This window comes from Taudactylus pleione, unplaced genomic scaffold (assembly GCF_031769625.1).
Source record: "Taudactylus pleione unplaced genomic scaffold, aTauple2 ptg000156l, whole genome shotgun sequence".
NCBI lineage: Eukaryota > Metazoa > Chordata > Amphibia > Anura > Myobatrachidae > Taudactylus > Taudactylus pleione.
In genome coordinates this window covers 22,026,618-22,043,560 of record NW_028284558.1, presented here as the reverse complement: position 1 = coordinate 22,043,560, position 16,943 = coordinate 22,026,618, and the positions used below count along the sequence as shown (strand labels likewise).

Sequence of the window (16,943 nt, the reverse complement as noted above, 5' to 3'; positions counted from 1 at the left end):
GAAAGCATTTTAACCGTATAGGCAGAATACTGTAGCTTTAAACATGAACATGATTTTAAACAAATCTATCTATCTATGTCATATCTATCTATCTAATATCAACCAGTCTATCTATCTATCTATCTATCTATCTATCTAGAATTCAAACAAGAGAGAAACACATGTATTGTTTCAAACTTTCACAGGAAACCAAGTTTTTCAAAACTTTCAAAATGAATTGTTCATAATTAAATCATGCACATAAATTGTAAGGAAATGTAATTTATTAAGTTAACAAAAATTCCCATACAAAACAATTGGTTCACAGGAGTACAGCAATGAGTTTGAGCATTGTGCCCATATTCCATGAGCATCATTCATTCTTTCAGCTGTTATCAATTTAAAACCAAAACTCCCACACAGAGTTCATTGGAACAGTCAATTTTAATGTCTTGGGGCATCTGTAGCTGTTCTGAATTGGTTGTGAAAGCAGAACTAGTGAGTTAAGCTCGGACCATAAGTCTACACGAGGTTTGTACATCATCCATCAAACAAGAAAACAGATAGTCAATAGCAGACTTACAAAAATTACCATAATTGTTTTCCTTAGGTTGGACAATATATCTACACATTACTTGTATTTTTACATAAAATCTATTCTATCATAAAGAGGTTTTTTTACATATACTTCCCCAGTATTTAAAATGTAGCTGCAGCACAGAACTGAACAATAAAGCCTTCTCTGAGCGGTACGTTACGTTATATGATAATGTGTTTATGGCAAAGAATGTTACTGCTAACACCAAAATGATCACGAGAACCCCAGAAGTATCAGATTTTATTTGAAATAAAAAAAAGTGTATCAAATTAATTTTTAACTTCTACAGTTTCTAGACTTGGGTTTTAATCTATTTGTTCTCAAGAGTTTTATTCTAAAAAAAATCAAGTGTAGCTAGAGACATGAGATATTTGTACAGACTATAAATAATAGCAATAATAAAATAATGATATGCATGGGTAGAGCCGTAACTAGACTTTTTGGTGCCCTGTGCCAGAGAGAGCATTGGCGTCCCCCCCCCTATTTTTTAAATAGGGACATAAGATAGTGAACCTAAAAAAAGGGCCATGGCCTCGTGGGGAAGGGTCAGGGAAGAGATAGGGGAGGCCAGGAGATGCTGGGGATAAAAGAGGAGGAAGCTACAAGAGAGAATGATAATAAACCGGAAAATTGACAGGCCCAAACAGCGCCCCCTATCCTGCGGTGCCCTGTGCCATGGCACTGGTCGCACTACCCTAGTTACGGCCCTGTGCATGGGACATTAACAGAGCATCTACAACTAGAAGATAGAATGAGAGTGAGAAAGGTAGTACTGAACTCACGTAACAGATCAAGGATATAAATGTGACAACTAATAAAACCCAGCTGTGGCCAAGTCATCTCTCCTTCCACCCAGGGTTGTCTTAACAGCAGTGTGGGCCCTGGGCAAAGCAATGCACTGAGGCCCCTACCCACCCATTCACGGGAAAAAAATTAAATGGTCAATAAAATTAAACCCTCCTGCATGCCCATTAGACCTCCCACACATGCAGAGAGACTCTGTCTGACTGGTCTGAAGCCGGCGGATGAAGTGAAACTGGGACTGAGGTGAGTACTCGTCACGGGGGGAGGGGAAGGGGTGGGAGAGGTTAGATGAGAATACAGTGCACCGGCGGCCGGCTAATAAAAATATCACAAATTTACCAACTGGCCACAGCTGCAGGGGGGGGGGGTTGGCGGGCCCCTACAAGCTTCGGGCCCTTGGGCGACTGCCCAACAAGCCCATTGGAAGAGATGGCCCTGCTTCCACCATCAGATCACTTTGATTTTTGAGTGGTACATGACCTCCTTCAACTTTAGTTGCATTCATTGCTATATCTTTACTGCTTCTTGCATTTATAATAACACATGACACATCTCTGATAGACTGGATACAACTAGGGATGTGCGCAGGACCATTTTTGCTGCATTTGGATTTGGTTCTAATTTGTCGTCCGGCTTTGGATTTGGATTTGCCAAACTGTGGTGACTGGCTTTGGATTTGGATTTGGATTTTTTTACAAAAATTAATAAAAAAAAGCTAAAATCATATAAATTGGACTTTTTTTCTACCTAGAGTATTATTAACCTCAATAATCTTAATTTACAGTCATTTACAGTCAATTTAGACCACCTCACAGTTTAAATTACAGTTTTCACTTTTCACCATTACTGGCCAAAGGTTGGAGTGAGCTGACTGGTTACCAAGTGTCCCTGATTCACATTACACCATAAAGTAGTGTCTCTTATTTATGTTACGACACACAGTAGTGCCCCTTTTACACAATGCCCACAGTAGTGACCCTTATACACAAATCCCACAGTAGTAATGCCCCTTATACAATGCCCACAGTAGTAGTGCCACTTATACAATGCCCCCAGCAGTGGTGTCCCTTACACAATGCCCCCAGTAGTGGTGCCCCCTATGCAGTCCCCTTAGTAATAGGGCCCCCTATGCAGTGCCCCCAGTAGTAGTATGCTCCCCCGCAGCAGGCCCCCAGTAGTAGTGCCCCCATTAGCATGCCCCCCAGTAGCAGTGCCCCCATTAATATGCCCGCCAGTAGCAGTGCCCCCCAGTAGTATGCCTTCCATTAGCAGTGCCCCCAGTAGCAGTGCCCCCAGTAGTATACCTCCCTGTAGTATGCCCCCCAGTAGCAGTGCCCCCAGTAGTATGCCCCCCAGCTGTATGCCCCCCAGTAGCAGTGCCCCCAGTAGTATGCCCCCCAGTAGTATGCCCCCCAGTAGCAGTGCCCCCATTAGTATGCCCGCAGTAGTATGCCCCCCAGTAGTATGCCCCCCAGTAGTATGCCCCCATTAGCATGCGCCCAGTAGTATGCCCCCCAGTTGTATGCCCCCCAGTAGCAGTGCCCCATTAGTATATGTCCCAGTAGTTAGTATGCCCCCCAGTAGCAGTGCCCCCATTAGCATGCGCCCAGTAGTATGCCCCCCAGTAGCAGTGCCCCCATTAGCATGCACCCAGTAGTATGCCCCCCAGTAGTAGTGCCCCCATTAGCATGCCCCCCAGAAGTATACCCCCAGTAGCAGTGCCCCCATTAGCATGCCCCCCAGCAGCGCCCCCTTAAAAACACACAAATAAAAAAATAAAAAATAAAAACTTACCTGAATCCCCGCTCCTGCCGCCGTCCGTCCCGCTCTGCTGCTCTATTACGCGTGGAGGGAGCCGGAAGACAGAGCTCATGAGTGAGCTCCAACCGGCTCCCTCCGTGCAGCAGCCAATGAAAGTCTGCCTGACTCTCATTGGCTGCTATTACAAACACACAGCTGCCACTGGCGGCTGTGTATTTGTTCTGTGTAGGGCAGACCGCTATCACATTGGTCTGCCCTACACTAGAGGAGCCCTGACGTCGGATTTTCTCGCGAGAATCCGACATCAGTAGGCCGCCGTTCGGCCCCGAACGGGGATCCGAGTCAGGCGGGGAACACCCGAACGGGTGGACTCGGATCCCCTATGTTCGGAGCCGTTCGGATTTCACAGAATCCGAACCGCTCATCTCTAGATACAATTATATACAACTAGCAGTTTTTTTAGTTTCAAAAATATGAACGGAACTAAATTAGAAAGGAAAGTTTGCAATAAGACCTGTACAGTGTAATAGATGAGAGGCCTCTGAACCAGGGGCGTTTCTAGAGAGGAGGGAGCCCATGTGCAGTCTCCGACATGGGCCCCTACCTCTCCGTCCGGCGGCCGGCTATGCACTTAGTGGTGCGCGGCCAGCGCTGTACTTATAGACTCTGGGCACTCCACTCTTTGATACATTTCCCATAATAACACCCTGCACTACAGAAAGCATTGAGCGGTCCATGAAAGGAGATTATAATATCCAGGTCTCCCCCATCTTGGCTCACATAAAAACAGTGGTACAATCATTTTATGTGATAGGTTGCCTTATATTTAAAACATTATCTCTAGTTAGGATTCTCATTATATTCCACTATTTAACTCATACTTAATTTAAGACAAGGGTGGATTAATGCCAAAGCAAGACCCACAAAGCATTTCTTGATGGTGTTTAGAAAAAAAATAGTAATACACACAATTGTTTTTAGTTCACTTTCATGCAATTTCAATAAAACTAAGTGTTTGGCCTACTTTGGGTAGATTTTCTTTGTAGTGTCAGGAGGTATAAGGAAACTGATGCTATTTTCTGAAAATTCGAATTCTTGTGAGTGAACACTAGGTATCATTTGCGTAGGCACTGCATTAAATAATTACTGATATTGATGATGAAATGTGACTATTCCAAAAATGCCTTATTAGGCTCAGCACAGTGGTGGTAAAAACCTCAGCAGCAAAAGGGTTAGAGTGCAACTGTCACCCACAAACAGTGAAGGCAATCAATTTGTGAGACAAATCGCCAAATGCAGTATTTCTAGTAGAGATGTGCGTTTCGGATCTCCAGAAATCCGAATCCACCCGAATTTCGTGACTCCTGGTAAATCCGAATCGCAGTTCTGATCTATTCAGAATTCGGATTTTAAAACTGAATTTCGGGTTTTGGATTGCATAAATTACATGATTTTAGCTGTTTTTAACTTGAGGGTAGTTTTGCAAAACCAAAATACGAAGATGACTCCAGATCCAAAATACGGTGGTCAGCGCTCATTTCTAATTTCTAGTCATAGGAACTACACTAGGCAGGAGGCATTAAAATGCGCTGGAAGCACTGACTGGTTTATATGCAGACCATTTGAGGCCTACTCCCAGTTTTCATGGAAACAAACTAACAGATTTATAGACCTGCAGACCAGCATTTTTCTATGCAGTGCTATTGCCTGTCCACTATATTGTACTGTTCTGTATGTGATATGTGATAGTAGTTATAGGTTTCACTATAATAATCTACCAAATATGTCTAGCACTTTACAATGTATCATGGAAACAGGAATCTGTATCTAAATACATCTCTGTAGACCTGAGAATAACATGAAAAGGGTCAGCAACCAAGACCTGTTTTTTGTTATGCAGTTACATAGCCACTGCAATTCCCAGGGGCACCCACACCAGCTCCCCATCTTTGTAGCATGTAGCATCACGACATGCAACTGCTATAGACCTGCCCCTGCATACAGTACAGAACTAATCAGAAGGGGTATCTTCTAACCAGTGGTGTAACTAGGGTATTTGGAGCCCAGGACAAGTTAAAAAACAGAGCCCCCCCACTTGAATGTGCACAAGCAGAAAAAGTGGACATGGCCACATGTCACAAGGGGCGTGACCACTGAAAATGGGGACATGTCAACATGACACACCACTGTTTCTCGTCACTCTGGGAACATTCCTTTCCATTCCATATGCACCTTAATGCCCCCAGTAGTTGTGCCCCTCTTGCACAGCCCACAATAGTAGTGCCCCCATATACAGTACCCCCAGTAGTGCACCCTTATGCAGTGCCCCTTATGCAGTAACCCTTATACAGTGCCCCCAGTAGTGCAATCTTACACAGTGCCCCCAGTATTGTCCTTTATGCAGAGCCCCCAGTAGTGCACTCTTATACAGTGTCCCCAGTAGTGCACCCTTATACAGTGTCCCCAGTAATGCCCCTTATGCAGTGCCCCTTATACTTTGCCCCCAGTAGTGGACCCCCTATGCAATGCCCCCAGTAGTGGTCCTTACATATATAAGCAGTGTCCATTACATATATAATACAAAAACACACACACACACAAAAAACAACAATTACCTGAATCCCCACTCCTGCACTCGTAGCCGTCCGCTCCTCTGTCCTTCCACTCAGCTCTATGGGAGAGACTTCATGACATCTCTCCCTTTAACCACTGCGGGAGCCGGAAAGTGGAACTCATGAGTGAGCTCCAGCCTGGCTCTGGCAGTGGGTGCAGCAGGCAATGAGAGTCTGTCTGACTCTCATTGGCTGCTAAAACAAACACACCACTGTCCTGGTCCAACGGCGCCCCCTGCATGTGCGCCGATCCAACGGTGCCCAGGACACGTGCCCTGTTCGACCCCCCTTGTTACGCCACTGCTTAAAACATGGCTATGTACAAGTGTAGTTTCAATTAGAGAGCACTTTGACTAATTTACTCACAATATGGGGTACTTAGTATAAGGAACTTTAGAGGTTACTTGGTAATCATTTACTTTTGCAAGATGTTAAAAAAACAGATAAAACTTGGGCCGCAAGACTTATTTTAATACAATTCTACAAATAGTCATCTCAATACCTTTAATCAGCCCTTTCTCTTGTAAAGTTTTCAGCGATGGTCGTCGAGATATAAACTTCTTTAATCTGGTTTTAACACGGTTTCTGTCAGACGTGTCTGAAGCGCTGTAGTTTAATTTAAATACTGGAAACAAAAGAAAACACAATTTATTGCAAGAAGGCATTTACGACACATTGGAGTATAGTACGTGTGCTACATTACAGTATTCACTTTTTGGACACAATACTTGTACATTTCTACTAGCAAACTAAATGTCTATTACTTGGCAGATACGAGATGTAAATTGTCAATTTTACCATGGGTACCGCAGAACTCATACTTTATAACTGTACAGCAAAATAATGTTTTCTTTGTTTTTACATAACTATCTGTGAAATATCATATAAAGCATCATTTTATAAAACTGACAACCATGCATAACTTTAAGTGATTCTGCCACCATAAATTAACATCTGATTTGACAGTAAAATCTATGTACAAACGTATTATTTATTTCAGGAATACTTGGTTTTCAGTTATTTCTCTGTTTAAATCTATAGTTTTCTTTTCTTGCTGCATTTCTTGGCTAATATCAAAAGGATTCTTATGGGAATTAGTTGCAGGAGGTTAATTCAGCAGCATTCTATGCCTATATTGAATACTCTGTGATCTGCGACCATGATGTGTGGCTGCCTACATTACGGTAGGATACAGTATCTCAACACGGCCAGTTTTACTGCGCACCTCTGAGGGGTGCGAGGGAAATTGGCTGTGTTGGTGGTCTAAAAAGAAAGATGTCCAATGAGGTTTGGGGTATAGATGAGTGGGTTCGGATTTCAGAGATCCGAACCCATCCGAACTTTGGGGATCCGAGTCAGAGCCGGGTTGGCTCGGGTTTTCCCGCCTGACTCGGATCTGCAAATGAGGCAAAACGTCATCATCCCGCTGTTGGATTCACGTGGGTTTTGGATTCTATAAAAGGTCCCGCGCTCACCGCCATTTTTCATTCAGGCTGTGGAGATTGAAGATGGAGGGAGCTGGGAGCTGTGCTGAGGGAGCTGGGAGCTGTGATGTGCTGTTCTGCTGTGCATAGGGGCTGGCTACTGTTGTGTCAGGGGCTGGCTGCTTATTATGTTCATATGTGCATAGGGGCTGGCTAGGCTACTGTTGTGTCAGCCTGCCACACCACCAGAGTTCAAATAAAAACAATTTTTTTGTATGTTCGTGTTAGCCTGCCACACCACCAGTGTTCAAATGAAAACAATTTTTTTGCGTGCGTGTTAGTCTGCCACACCACCAGTGTTCAAGTAAAAATATTTTTTTTCGTGTGCATGTCAGCCTGCCACACACTACCAGTGTTCAAATAAAAACAATTATTTTTGTCTACTTGTTAGCCTGCCACACCACCAGTGTTCAAATAAAAACAATTTTTTTTATGTGCGTGTTAGCCTGCCACACACTACCAGTGTTCAAATAAAACCAATTTTTTGTGTGTGCGTGTTAGCCACACCACCAATGAGAAAATAAAAACAATTTTTTGTGTGTGCGTAATTGCGTATTAGTCACACCACCAGTGTGAAAATAAAAACTATTTTTTGTGTGTGCGTGTTAGCCTGCCACACCACCAGTGTTCAAATAAAAACAATTTTTTGTGTGTACGTGTTAGCCTGCCACACACTACCAGTGTTCAGATAAAACCAACTTTTTGTGTGTGCGTGTTAGCCTGCCACACGCTACCAGTGTTCACATAAAAACAACTTTTTGTGTGTGCGTGTTAGCCTGCCACACCACCAGTGTTCAAATGAAAAAAATAAATTTGTGCGCGTGTTAGCCACACCACCAGTGAGAAAATAAAAACAATTTTTTGTGTATGCGTAATTGCGTATTAGCCACACCACCAGTGTGAAAATAAAGACAATGTTTTGTGTGTGCGTGATAGCCACACCATCAGTGAAAAAATAAAAACTATTTTTTGTGTGTGTGGTTAGTTGTGTGCTATAATTGCTTGGTGAGTATGGAGGACAGTCACATGACAGGAAAGCAGGATCCACATACCAGTCTTGTAGCCGCCGGCAGCAGTCATAATGACGATGCAAGGCCGTCAACATCATTTATGAAGGACGATGTACCAGGGCCAAAAATCAACTTTTAACCTGTTAAAAAAAAATCTAAAGCTAAGCTAAGTTAAGCTTTAGAGAAACAAAAAATTGGCAATATGCCGTTCACTACATGAAGTGGCAAGGAAAGGATAAGGCCTTGGCCTTTATTAATTATGACTGGTGGTTCTAGTGATGATTTAAGCCCCTCTGCTTGTAGGAGAGGTACAAAAAATGTTTTAATTGTTAAGACGAGTAAGACACTGGAACCAACTGTGTGCTCCAAAAAATCATAAATCCCTGAGGAGAGTCCAAGTGTGTCTGCGGTTGTCATGTGTGAGCCTGACCTTTCTAATACTGTACTTGAAGAGGATCCTCCTTCCACCATTTGTGTGCCCTCTGCAAATGTGGGGATGAGCAGCACAAGTCAACATGCTGATGTAGAAATCGAGGATGCTTCTGTGGAATTGCACCAGGAGGATGAGGACAATATTTATGCAGTTGGCGATAACAACAAGGATGATGAGGATGTTGATGATGATGAGGTTGCTGCGGAGGATGTTTGTGTAAAAACTGTAAATCAGGCAACAGTTGTTGCCCCATGGTCGGAAAAATCCCATTGTTACCATGCCTGGGCAAAGTACCAAAAAATCCACTTCCATTGTGTGGAATAATTTCCACCCAAATCTGGACAACCTTTGCCAAGCCATATGTAACCATTGCCAACTAACAGTGAGTAGAGGGAAGGATCAGGGAAGGACCTTAACCATCTTGGAACCTCCTCCCTGTCACGTCACTTGCAGCAAAATCATCAAATTGGAAAGGGTATTTCAAATTCTAAAACTTTGGGGACAAAAAACCGAGCTACAATCAGTCCAGTGTCACCTAGCTGCTCCCTTCTATCTGGATCCAAGCACCTGCAATCTGCACCACCAACACCTGCATCATAATCAACATCCTCATTCATGATCGGAAATAGTCATGCATACAATTTCATAAGCATGACTGGCTCCTCTCCTATCCATGATTCCTCAGAAGGATCCTTGAGTGCTATGGCTGTTGCTGCTGCTGGGGGTGGATCTTCATCCCAGAAAGGGACCAAGAAGACTACTACTAGTAGTAATTTAAAAAAAACAATGATGGCAGTGCTAGTATTAGATGGTGAAATAATAAAAAATGAGTATGATAGTGCAAAAGGAGGATGAGGGGGAAATTTGTGTCCTATCTGACGCTAATGTGTATGTTGATGATGAGGATGTGGTTTGCGTAAATCAGTCACCAGTGGCAGAATTTCATGATCAAAAGAAAGCCAGAAAAGCCATGTCTTGGGTGTGGATTTATTTTTAAATTCTGACAACAGTTGTGAAGGCATCTGTTCCATTTGTAAAGCCAAAGTTAGCAGAGGAAGGGACGTTTACCATCTAGGCACCTCCTCCCTGTTTGTTTCTCTGTCATTTGCAGCGAGTTCATGCAATTTGTTTAACAAAATTATAATAATTTGTAAATTAATAACAAGCAGTCCAGTATCAGCTACCAGCAGTTTGGACCAGCACCTGCAATCTCCACCACCAACACCCTCATCATCAACCTCCTACTTACTAATTGAAGGTAGGCCTTCCAAAAACTGTTTTGTGGGGGTCCAAACAAACCAAGGAGTTCAGACACAAATGTGTCAGTCCTAGTCGCTAAAGTGCTTGGTTTGTTAAACTGTGCATGTCCTTTTTAATATCTCAACTAAGAGTGGGTGGGAGGGACAATTCCATCTTGCACCTCTTTTCTTTACATTTTGCACAATTTGGGGCATTGCCGACTCATATTATTATAGTTTATTAAACTGCCATCCTGTCTGCCACTGCTGTGTGGCAATGTTTCATAGAATAAATTTTTTTAAACTGCCGTGCGTTTGTGCCGCTGCTCTGTTGCTCACTTTAGCCAGCCAGCTCACTGCAGCCTTTGGCCTACAGTATATTGGTGAAAAATAGTGAAATCAATATTGTGAGCTGTGAGGTGGTTAAAAATGCATGTAAATGCCTGAAAATTATTGTTATTAATAATACTGTATAAACAAAAATAGGCCCAAATTATGTGGTTTTAGCTGTTTATATCATTTCTAGGCAAAAATACAGATCCAAAACCAAAACCTAAAAACAAAACACCAAGGAAAAAGATCCAAAACCAGATCCAGATCCAAAACCAGGGGAGATACAGATTCAAAACCAGAAACAAAAACAAAACACGAGGGGTCGGCACACATCTCTAGTTTGGGGTCCAGGTTAAAAAATATAATTACAGCAGTGCAAATGCTGTTTAGTTATGTAAAGCACCTAAACTTGTGACCTTGTGTCCATTTATACTGGTGAGCACCTGGTCAGGGCAGTGGTGACTTTGTAAGGATAGGCACATTTCTTCTTAGTCCTGATGAAGAGTTGAATGTACCTTGCATTGTGCCAAAATGCAAAAATGAAGTTTAGTGCTGCCTGATTTGGCATTGTGGAAGAAAGCTTCGTAAGTAGTGTAGTGCAATTGCAGTAACCTGTTTCATGTGAGACATTGCTTCCAGGGCCATCTCTTCCATTGGGCTTGTTGGGCAGTTGCCCAAGAGCCCGAAGCTTGTAGGGGCCCGCCAACCCACCGCCCTGCAGCCGCGGGCAGTTGGTAAATTTGTGATATTTTTATAAGCCGACTGCCGGTCCACTGTATTCTGATCTAACCTCCTTCCGGTGATGAGTACTCACTTCAGTTCCAGTTTCACTTCATCCGCCGGCTTCAGACCAGTCATACAGAGTCTCTCTGCATGTGTGAGAGGTCTGATGGGTATGCAGGAGGGTTTCATTTTATTGACCATTTAAATTTTTTTCCCGTAAATGGGTGGATAGGGGCCCCAGTGCATTGCTTTGCCAAGGGCCCACACTGCTGTTAAAACAACCCTGATTGCTTACTCTTGTTGACTCCTGATAACGTTATGCATTATGTAAATAATACAGAACCCTAAGTGGATATTGTGGATCATGGCATCATGCCTCCAAACTGCCCTCTTCACTGGGTAAGTGGAATGGATCCAAGAGAGTTGAGCCCAGGATAACTCCTTTAACTTTGGGAGTTTCTAGAATTTCTGGGAGAGTAAGCATATATTGTGTATCTGCCTTGTTTTTCCCATAAACAAATTAAAGGGATCAATTCAATTAGGTGCGAGTTTGTTTCAAGAAACTCGCACAATTTGCATGAATGCTTGCTCCCAAGAATCGCTCAATCCAATTAGAAGTACCTACTCGCAGGGAGGCTATGTGAATTTTCTGTAGCATGCGACTTTGGAGAAAAAGTGAGGAAACCATCCCGAACCCCCAAAAAGTGACAAATTCATTAGCAGAATCATATAGAAGGTTGTTAGTGGGCATAATGAAAGTATTGGAAGTTTTAAATGGTGTCAAATGGCTGATTTGTGATTTTTTTTTAAATTAGAAACAATTATAAAAATTTTACTTTTTTAATTAATCTTAAACCTATTAAACAAGTTGAAAAAAGGTGATTTTGTGTTAATTTGAGACTACTTTAACTTTTTTTTTAAATGTAAAACAATTATACAAAGCAATTACATTTGTGGTGCCTAAACTAACAAAAAAGTTTATTTGGGGGTAATTTGAGGCCATTTTATAAACACTCAAAAATGACATGTAATTATTGGGCCAATTAAGCTAATTGAAAACTTCTAAATGCTTAATTAGTCATCAGGGGGGCTGTCCAAGGTGTTATGCTCTATGTACCTTAAATAAAGATTTTCCCTACCATCTCACAACAGGGGGTGCGCACGAAAAAACCTGCGATTTTCCTTTAAAAAAATATGCAAGTTTGGAATTTAATTGCAAATGCACTTCACATTGAGAGTTTGCTGTGAAAACGGCTCGCGCAAGCCAACTCGTACTTAATTGGAGTGACCCCAGAGTGTGCTCAAGTAAATGGTAGAAAAATCAGCACATTTGCACACAAAAAAACTGGCCACAACTTTTCTGCTCTACAAATAACCCTTACCAAATCAGCCAACTGCTTCGATTTTACCAGTACGGCTCTGATTCGCAGACCACAAAAGAGGCAGAGCTTACACTGAAGTGAGCGTGACCAGCTGTAAAATGGAAGAGTTTGGGACAATCTGGGCTCAGGTTGGGCTAATCGGTGGTTTGTTTTGTCCAAATTTTGACTTTAGAAATGTTCGGAGCTCTCCCTTACTGAAGTGGTTTTGTGTGGTGCTAACAAGTACAAGTACCCATTTACAAGTGCATGAAAAGTTTTGAGCTGTACAAGGTAAGCAAGTTCTCTGTATCCCTTGAGATTGGCATATTTTCAAAGCAGGTGACATAAGAGTATCAAAACTCTTTTGTTAAAAAAAAAGTTATATTGGATCTGTTTTTTAATATATCTCTGAATTTCACGTTCCCACGTTTCTGTAAATAATATATCTTTAACAAATATCACGCAATTGGAAGACTTTCATGTACTCATTGCAGTTCACAAAAAAAAATAACTTAAATTAACTCATTAGGTTCCTGAGAGACAACATACAACAGACAGTTATCTTTAGCAAGTTGATTTTCATTTACATTAGCCAATTATTTCTAAAGTATCTTGGGGATGTTTGGATTTGCAGCCTTGGATGTATGACTTTATAATCCAAACTTCTAACACACTTTGTGCCTCATTGATATCAGGGGAGCTAAACTTGCCAAATTGTTCATTTAAAGTAAATAAAAGATAGCCAATTAAGGAAAGTAAAATATAAACACATGCCCATGGTAATAAGAGGAGAGTTTGCCTGTCGTTTTACTACTGAATTTAATATAATGCTTCTCCTTTTTCCCACAACACCAGCTGACCTCACAAATACTTTCATGAACTTGTAATAACATGAATAAACGATGGTTCTGCTAAAAAATGCATTAACCAAATAATCTATTACTTTACAAAATTATCTTTTCAGCCACATACAACTGATTGGTCAAAAGCAACATTTGCCATAATTGTATTGGAAGTTTAATCAGAAAGGAATGTCACTCAGTTGTGTATATCTACTTTTTGTATAGATAATGGTTAGATAATTATAGGTGGAAAATTAAAATATAGAGACGAGTGGTTCGGTTATGCTGAAAACCGAACATACCCCTACTTTGGGTATTGTTAGGTAACATGTTCAAATTACAAGAGCATGCACACCAGCTACCCAGGATTGTACAAAATATGAGTGCTAGGATTGTTACTGTTGACCAACAAGGATACAATCCTGAACAAATTTAATATGGCAGATACCAAACCGTACAGCATACCAATTGACAAAAGTACAAAAATAACAAAAGCTATCTGTCTGACGACAGAGGCAAAGACACAGGAAATGAGCAGAGTTCACTGGAACTTTAACGTATGCAAGTGTTGGAACACATTCAGACATTACACATGCATTCAGTCATGTTCGCCAATTTACAACCAATCCTACAAAGAAACATTGGACTGCCATGGAATGTATTCTTATATACCTGCAGAGTAAAAGCTACTGTAAAGTTTTAAAAAGCTGAAAGTTTGGAGATACAGGCCTTCAGTGATGCTGATTGGGGATCAGATGAGAACAATAGGCATTTGTACACTGCCTGTTAACACTATTGGGCACAGCCATCAGCTGGGCTAGCAGAATCAGCCTACCATTGCCTTGCTAACTGCCGAAGCTGAGTAATGGTGCTCACAGAAAGAACTGAAGAGGTGTTGTGGCTGAAGGAGAAACATAAAAATGAAAACTTAATGTTGGAGAAGTTTTTGCACAATTTGCGCATTTTGGTGAGATATTGTCGTATCTTTCATCTATGCGTGCTTACATTTTAGGTACTATCTTTTTTGGAAAAAAGCGGCTTTTCGCGGTTAATTGAATCTGGCCCTTTGTGTGAACTGGGTTTGATTAGTTGAAATGACACTGTCAGCATTGCTTGTGACAATAAAGGTGGAACTGACATCTACCAGCACCAAACATCATAGTTGGTCTAAACACATTACCATAAGACATCATGTCATAAGAGAACTGGTACAGTAGAGAGCACTTTAGTCAGAGTGAATTCTGTGACCAGTGAGATTCTTGAAAGAGGAGATAAGGAGTCTCCGAAATGCGTAGAAGCCACACCACTGGATGATTTGGAGAGGAGTGCCAACCGTAGGAAGTGGACCCTCAAGCCTTCAACACCATCACAGCAGTCTGCAGCACGGAGGATCGGTGCCGGCTTTCAACTTTTCCCTCGGCGGGCACACGGTACTTCCTTCTCCATAAGGACTGAGATTAGCTGAAGTCCGCAGCTAGATGTTCTGATCCTGTTTTTTGGTGTTTATATATTTTTTTAAATCGAGTGTTCCTGTCTATGAATACATTTTTTATGAGGATATTCCCTGCATCTTTGGAGTTAAAAGAAAACGTGATGTGTATGCGAGAAAGTATTTTAATGTAAGTCTCTTCTATACATGGGGTCCCGATGTATGTGATTGTTGAAATTTACCAGAGAGACATCCTTAAAGATACCTTTGTTCACATTCGGGGCAGAACTTTAATGTAAGTTCAGATCCAATTGGATTGACTGCACATAGTGGCAATATTTTATTAATTTATATACAGCTAGTTAGCGCTTAATATACCTCTTCCTTTTAGTATCCTATAGCTGTTTTCTTGGGACCAGGGTGTGCCAATTTAGAGGTTAATAGCTGCTGACACAGGTGCAAGGTTAAAGAATCTGTTTTGTTTTCTCACTTAACATTGGAGAAGTTTTTGCACAATTTGCGTATTTTGGTGAGATATTTTCGTATCTTTCATCTATGCGTGCTTAAGTTTTAGGTACTATCCTTTTCGTCAAAAAGTGGCTTTTCGCGGTTAATTGAATCTGGCCCTTTGTGTGAACTGGGTTTAGGGTTCCCGGAGGGGACTTAGGGTTAGGCACCCCCCCAGGAGGTTAGGTTTAGGCTAGGCGAAGGGGGGGTTAGGGTTTAGCATTTGCCAAAAAACAATACTTCTACTTGTGGTCAAGAGAGTCAATGTAGAATACTCTATTAACCCCAATGCATTCACTTGCAGCAATCACAAGTACATAAGATAGGCAGTGTCAAATGGCAACAATGCTATTATCTGTAGGAGCAAGCTTTTCAGATCCCTCCACCTCCCGCCTGACTCCTTCCACCGGTCGCCGAGGCTTTGTGCGCCTGCGTGAACTCTAGTTCACACAGATGGACTACCACTGCCGAGACAGGCTCGGCAGTGCTAAGTTTCACTCCTCCGAAAGAAGCTGTGAAGCCGTTTGCGGAGACAGCTGATTTTCCGATCAGCTGTCTCCATGCCAGAGCAATGCTGAATTGCTCCGGCGCTCGCCGCAAGTTAGTATGTCCTGCTCGGACCCGGATAATTAATATAATGAATAGACCCCTTAGTGAGAACAGAAACAAAATACAATTCATGCGCAGTAATCGTTCTTGAAACATGTTGTGAAGTTTGAATATAGTGAAAGTGACATAAATAGTGGTCTATCAAACGCCTAGTTATAGTCCTCTGCATTGGATTTAATCAGAAGAAACTGGCAGCAATTAATTGCTTCCCATTACCTTTATCTAGTAACCTTAGAGGAATCAATATATTAAAACAAGCAACTGCTAGACGGAAGAAGGAATTTATTGAAAGTGCCAGACAATGCATTTTTTCTTGAGTTAAATCTGAAAACGTGAGCAAGTTTCCCATTAGAAAACACATTATTCAGTATAAAAAATGAATATTTGGTGCTTATCAACTGCGCTTATTCAATTTCTCATGGGAGAATTTAGACTTTCCTCTGACTTTTTTCACTCTCTATTTAAAAAAAAACAAAAAAACAACATTGGTATATAATCCCATGGGTTTACCTATAATTAATTCCTGCCAGGGTACATTTGAGCACTTTTAACATGTGTTGAAAGCATTGGTTTGGGAAGAACTATCCATTAACGACTTTCTGAACTGTAACAATGGTTATTGACAGAGCTTGTCAAACTAAAGTACTATTGATTCTTTCACATCATGTGTATAGCAAAACCAATTTCTTTCAAGTGCTTTATCCTAACTGAAATACATTATAACAGGCTTCCTATCAGTTTATCAGAAGCACCAGTCACATAATATAATGCATAAAAGAAAATTGCAGTGAGTAAATTTGAGACACAAGAAGCTTAAAGGAGTTTTCCATTTCAACCCCTGCCCTTTTCATTATTATAATATTACTTTATAGGGGGTCTATAACACCCACAATTTACTGAATTTGACAGATCACCTTGGATACTGCTGAGATGTCTCCACACAGTAGTAATGCTTCTTAATGGAGCTGGATGCTAATTGGAGATGTACCCACTCCTCCAATAAGCAACTGGCTACAAAAAAATTTAATTTGTGCTTGAAATTCTTGTTTACCTGTGTGAGCAGAACATTTGGTACATTCCACTAACAATAAAATTATCGTTCTTTAAAAAAATATTCTAATTAAATATTAATTAAAAATTGCTTAAAAATGTTTTATATTTTATTTTGCTATTACTGTAAGTTAAGACATTGAAATAGATTTTTTTTTCTATACACTTCC

General features: G+C 41.3%; 1 protein-coding gene across 2 annotated transcripts in view; it reads right to left on the bottom strand.

The window, feature by feature from the left end:
• The window catches only part of ARHGAP15 (Rho GTPase activating protein 15), a 724,185-nt gene that overhangs the window by 298,601 nt on the left and 408,641 nt on the right, over positions 1-16,943 (bottom strand). For both annotated transcript variants that reach the window (XM_088474917.1, XM_088474916.1), the window contains one exon: positions 6,257-6,379. In XM_088474917.1, the coding sequence (XP_088331043.1) occupies positions 6,257-6,379 (123 nt within the window). The remainder of the gene's footprint in view (positions 1-6,256; positions 6,380-16,943) is intronic.